General features: G+C 41.0%; 1 protein-coding gene across 1 annotated transcript in view; it reads left to right on the forward strand.

The window, feature by feature from the left end:
* wdr11 (WD repeat domain 11) overlaps window positions 1–6,504 on the forward strand; it is a gene marked incomplete at its 5' end in the record, with an annotated part of 85,302 nt that overhangs the window by 45,142 nt on the left and 33,656 nt on the right. Inside the window, 2 exon segments of the mRNA XM_014021175.1 lie at window positions 4,222–4,297; window positions 5,582–5,690. Coding sequence (XP_013876629.1) covers window positions 4,222–4,297; window positions 5,582–5,690 — 185 coding nt within the window.

The following is a 6,504-nucleotide window of genomic DNA, read 5'->3' on the forward strand; positions in this document are numbered from 1 at the left end:
GCGTTCGACGCTCAGATCGTCCAAATCGTTCAAATCGCGCTGCTCTAATCGCGCTTGAGGCGCCGCAGAACTTCCCGACGTTGCTTGAGGCGCGTCCACCATAGACTTTGCATGTAAACCTGCTGCTCCTGACGCTGAAATCGCGTTCGGTGTGAACGCACCATTAGGCTCCTCAGGAGTGGAGGAGCCAGACGACTGCTGCCAACTAGTGGTTGGAGGTTAAATTACAACATAAAAATGAACCGCTGGTATAAAATTTTACATTTTAAACTTTAATTAAAATCGATACAGTATTAGGAAATGAAATATCATGATATTTCAGTGTATAAGTATTTTCTTACACCTCTAGTTTAAATATAAAGTTCTTCACTCTCTGGGCCAAAAAAAGCAGAATTTCTAAGTAAGCTGAAGGTGACGTATTGTCGTAACATGAAATCATTACTTTATGATTATTTGACAATATTTGGACTGCTTTGGTTAATATCTAATATCTTCTGCACTGTAGCGTAGCRTTAGCTTTGGCTATATGTTGTCCACCATGAATACATTTAACTGTCTTTTCTGAGACTTTCCGTATGTTCAGATGAATAATACTGACGGAGGTCCCTTTGGGAGGTGGACCCGTCTACAGATGGAGCTGCTGGTAATTCAGGAAGACAGGCTGTGTCGAACAAAACRCCCCGATTCCCATCTCTGACGTAAACATAAGTGCAGTGCAGTTTGGATCAGGACATTTTGGGGAATTCTCTTTGTTTTGCTGTTGAACAGAAAAGATCAATATCGATTTAATCTGTGTCTCTTCAGCGAAGGGATGGAATTGCTTTGGGACGTGTTTGGCCTTGCATAGCAGCGTGAGGATAAGGAAGGCAGGGGTCGACARCTCCAATCAAAACTACAGCACAACCTTTCTGCAACTTCCAAAATGTCATATTTACAGTGTGCAGCTGAAAACAAACAAAAGACAGGAGGAATTTAAAGCGTGACTTCATGCATCTTCTTATAGAGGGAATCAGTTCACACATGAAGAAAGCTCAGCCTCCGTCATTTATTTAAACCTTTGTTTTCTTCTATTATTATGCTTATAAGAAATGTCAACTGATGTTTAATGCTAACATTTTAAAAGCAATTAAATTATCCAGCTGTTAAATTAAGGCTTCCCTGAACTTTTCTACATCAGATTTAATAAGACCTCATAAAAATTTGCACTTTTTTTTCTTGTAGTTCATAAAAAAACAAAAACAAATCAGCCCTCATTCAGTTCTGTGATTCATGGATCAGAACATAAATTAAAAACCAGTAGCAGCTCCTGAGCATAAATATTAGTATTAATTTTATTAATATTATTAATTTCCTGAATCAATTTCTACACAAATGCTAGAAATGAATGCACATTTTCTGTAAAAAAGATAAACATTATTTAATCAGTTTTTGTGCACAAAGTTTTCATCTTTTTTCCTTCCTCTCTGCAGATTGTGTCTCATGAAAACTAATATTAAATCAGATAAATACATCCTGCCCCAATTTAGCATTACCAGTTAGCCTAACGTTATCACTGCGCTGTGATAATATGAAGTTAAAAAAAATGAGAATCACTAAAACTTGTTTCAAATTACATTTATAATTGTCAAAATTGTTGACAAACCGACCAAAACAATGCGTGGGAAGCTTAGTAAAAACCAATTTACATTGGAACAGCCTCGCTTTTGAATAACCCGCATTAATCGAACTTTAGTTATTTTGTCTGGAAAGTCTGGTTTGTTTGGGGAGGTGTGAATGCACTCCATGTTTGTTTACATTTTGTGATGAAGAAAGTTGCGCTCAGTTTCTTCTTCAGAGGTTTTTGTGTTGATTCCTTCACTGGTTCTTGATGCAGCGCCCCAACAGGCGAGATGGGGGGACAGGTTGTTCACAGGATTTAGTCCGCATGACAAAGTGCAGTGTGAATGTGAACCACACCAACTGAAAATCTAAACAAATCTTGCAATTTTATACCCAACTGAACGGAGTCTATCAGACTATCAGGTGTGAATACGGTTTAATCTTAAGTGTACAAGAATCTGAGCTGAGCAGAAACCAATGTCTGCAAACTTTAATAAAAATGAAGCGACTTTCGAATATGGGCCAAAACTCCTCTGCAACCATGTGAGACTGATGAAGTCCAAAAGGAGGAGGTTCTACAATCTGCTGGTTTTCCATTTCAACATTTCACCTTTTTGGTTAAAACAGAACAAAACACTGGGATCTGCTGTGTGTTTTACTTGCACGTACATTTGAATAATTATAGTACCTACCATTATTAAGCTCTGTTACATAAAAATCTAGAATTGAACGATTGTAGACTTTTTTTGTGACTCTGTTGATTCATTGGCTGTGTCCAAAACGACAGGCCGGGTCCTCCGGAGGACCCAGACTCCCCAGTCTCGGCGGGCCGGGTCCTTGGTAGACCAGGAAGACCGGAAAAAAAGAGGCTGTGGATTTGGACGGTCTAGCCTCCCCTCCTTACCCCGGCGTACGTCTTGTCACCTAGCAACTGTGACGACGCTAAACAAGCAAACTTAAATCAAAACTAGAAAAATATCAATACATTAGCATTATTAATATCACAAAACTATAAAATTAACTTAAAAGTATCATTTGAAGAACTAATTGACCCGCTGTAGGTTCATGTTTATTTCGCGTTTTTTATGACGAAAAAATAATATTTAAAAACATGTCCATACAAATGATAAAAGTATTAGAATTACAACTGCTAATTTTTTTAATTTTAATATCACCATATTTTTATTTAAAATGTATTCTTTTCTCTCGCTTCGTCCGCCATTACTAGCATTAAAAAATCTCCCATCGGGCCACAATGCATTATGGGATATGCTGGGCCGGGAAGGATCCATCAGACCTGTCCTTCGATTCGGGCCAAAGGAAGGACGTATTTGTCGGCCGCATCGGAGGAGTCTTCSGTTTTGGACGTCCTTCGTCGCGGCGCTGTGACGTATGCGGCCGACAAATTCGACCTTCGGAGGACTCAGCCTGCCGTTTTGGACTCAGCCTTTATTTATATGTGCCCGCCCCTAAAAACCTCCCTGTCCACCCCTTGCAAAACAGTCTAGCTCCGCCCCTGGTTCATCTCACTGACTCAGAGAAACAAGTTTTCATGAATGCTCCAACATCTCTTTACTTCACCACTGAATCTAATTCACAAAGACAAGCATCCTTTTTAAAAGCTGCAACATCCCATAATGAGATTAAAGAATTCATGATGAAAAATGATGCTCCTCACTTGCCCAACCCGATACTAATTATTCTCATCTTCTGCAGCGATTATACCTGCTGCTCTGAGCAGACGCTGCTCGTCCACAACACGGTTCTGTGTCATGAATAAAAACTGCAGATTTACTGAGAAGTGGCGTTTCATGTAGTACTTCTGTGTGATAATGACAGTATTGTGTACTCCAAGAGTCACGACTGGTCTTTTCTTTTTTTAGGAATTTCAGACGTCGTCGTGTTCAAGAAGAAAATGTGCTTCTTGTTTTTTCACAAAGCCCCGTGGAGTTATTTATTTTTTAAATTGAAACGTGATTGCAGCCTGGAGGGTGTTGATCAGAAGAGTGCAATGATTTAATTGATGTTCTGTAATCAGGACATGTGACCACTCCTACTGCGGCGAGAGAGCGGGGGGAAAATTATTATCAGCTCTTCATTAGCCTCGAGTGCGCCACGGGTCTCCGAAATTGTCCTTACACCATATGTTTGGCTGTTCTGCTCCCCTTCTGTGTGCTGTCATCAGCACAAGCGTATAGGTCACCCCCCTTTCTAAACCGCCACACGAAGATCTACGACTTGTACGTTTTTAACAGGCTATTTCCTCTGATGTCCTTCACAAAAACAGATCAGCGTTTCTCCTGGGAAATGTGGTAGCCGTCACCTGAAGGACATTCTTGTTTTCTTGAAAGTGCCATCTTGATACTTTGCATAATTTTGACTCTTGTGAGTAGAGAGTTGCCTGTGGGAAGAAGGGATTACAGCAGGTGGTAAGAATAAGTTGCCTTTTTTTCTCCTCGCAGCTCCAGTGAAAGAGGAAGAATCAGGACAAGCTGGTGCTTAAAGAAAACGAGATGAATCAGTGGTTTCATGGGGAGGAAGACACATACTGCGTCCTGTCTTCTGTCAGTACCGCTTCTTATTCACACTCTGTCTCCATCTCTATTTCTTTTATTTTTTTAGGCAGATGCTTTGCATTCAGAGGTGAGCGAGGAAACGATGAGCCGCCCATCGATATGATTAAAGTATCTCATCTCAAGTAAGTTGCTACAACCCCCTACCTGTGGCAGTAATACAAACCCAAATACACTGGTTTTACTCATGCAGTACACTTAGTACACCGTGTACTCCAACTCCTCTATAGAAGCTCTTCAACAAACTTATCAGAAGCACCTGAAGTGCCCTGAAGTTCTCTTTGTTTGTGGAAAAAACTCAAGTCTCTCAAGGACTGTATATTCATTAGACATAAGACGAAGCATCATCTTGTAACGCAGCATCTTGAGATGTTTTGCTCATTGTTCTGACACAATTTGTTGTCAATGGCAACAGGTGTTCAAACTCATAAAACACACATATCCACATTGTTCACAATTTAATGACAGCTTTACATAACGCAGTGCGATATCAGGTATCTGCCGTAGCACGTACCTGGTACTAGTGTTGTAGTCAAGACCATGACCAGAGTGTAACAAGACCCAGACAAAACCAAGACTTTTAGGGGCTGGACAAAGTCGAGGCCAAGACCAAGAGAGGGCGAGACTGAATCGAATCAAGAAAAAAGAGGGTGATACCAAGTCCAGACCAAGACCAAGAGAGGGCGAGACCAAATCAAAACCAAGACTTTTAGGGGCTGGACCAAGTCGAGACCAAGACCAAGAGAGGGCGAGACTGAATCAAGACAAAAGAGGGTGATACCAAGTCCAGACTAAGAACAAGAGAGGGTAAGACCGAGTCGAGACCAAGAACAAGAGAGGGCGAGGCTGAATCAAATCAAGAAAAAAGAGGGTGATACCAAGTCCAGACCAAGACCAAGAGAGGGTAAAACCGAGTCAAGACCAAGGACAAGAGTGGGCGAGACCAAGTTAGGCCCAAGACTTTTAGGGGATAGAGTCTAGACCAAGACCAAGAGAGGGCAAGACCAAATCAAAACCAAGACTTTTAGGGGATAGACAGAGTCGAGACCAAGACCAAGAGAGGGCGAGACCGAGTCCAGAAAAAATGCATAATAACTTTCAGTTAAGAGAACAATAAATCAAATAAAAAGAAGATTATTCTGTTTTATTATCTGATTAAGAAAAAGAGAATGTCTCTTTGACAAGTTAAGGCGACCTGAGGTGGCCTAAATTCAGTCTGAAATGGAACAGAAGTCTGTCTCTTTAAAGGCTCATCAGAGGTCTGAGGTCCAAGACAGTTTCCTTGATTATTTCACTCGAGGTGACCCCTACAGTTTGATATTAACACAACTCTGTCACTGTACAGTACTTTTGTAATACAAAGTGTGTTTTCTAAAACCTTCCCTGTTTGTGTGGTTTATTTTCCTCAGGCAGTACCTGGTGGTGGTGTTCAGAGACAAACCCTTGGAGCTGTGGGACATCCGGACGGGGACACTTCTCCGAGAGATGGCCAAGAGTTTTCCAACTGTTACAGCTCTGGTACCAACAAATGTGCACGCTGATAAAATCTGAGTCTGATATATTGGAGGCACAAAAACTCTGCTAGTCTGCTAAGATTTATTAGAAAATAAGTTTATTTCAGGTATTGCAGAGGTTCGACTGCATGTCAGACCCTTTACAGCTCTTTCATATCACTCATGTCTGTCTGAGAACTCTGAACATATAGGAGTAGTTCTGCTCCTGGAAGACTGGTGATTGATGAGCTGTGTACGTTGACATTTTGCTGCAGGTTCCCCCCCTCAGGGTATAGCATGTCACACCGATGATCTCACACAGCACCTGACAAATCTCAGTTTCTGATAGCTGTGGAGAAGAACACGATGACACGTATTCACCCTCAACGTGTTCGCTCTGGTCTGGCTTAAAGTCAGGGTGCAGCTTCAGTTCTGCAGCCTGTGACATTGTTTTTTATTGCYGTCCCCCTCGATTTGATTCTGCTGTTTGGAGAATGCTRTTTAGGATCTTCCAACTTTCTGCTTTCCATCACATTGATCTGGTTTCTCTTCAGCTCCTTCCAGTTTTCACTTTTGACACATGCTGTGTTTTCAGTAAAACAACTTGAAGTAAAGTCAGCATTTATCCACTGGATGGTAAAAGATACTTTTACGTTTTGACACTTCTACTTTCTAGCTGTTCTTTTGATCTTTTTAGTACTACAGTAAACCCCCCATTTTTGTGGGGGTTGCATTCTTCAAGTACCCGCAAATTGTGAAAAAGCGCAAATATTGGACACGGCCCAAAAAAACAAATATTTTTCCTGTACATAAAATATACCACATACTGTAAATTATAT

Source organism: Austrofundulus limnaeus, unplaced genomic scaffold (genome assembly GCF_001266775.1).
Source record: "Austrofundulus limnaeus strain Quisiro unplaced genomic scaffold, Austrofundulus_limnaeus-1.0 Scaffold280, whole genome shotgun sequence".
Lineage (NCBI taxonomy): Eukaryota > Metazoa > Chordata > Actinopteri > Cyprinodontiformes > Rivulidae > Austrofundulus > Austrofundulus limnaeus.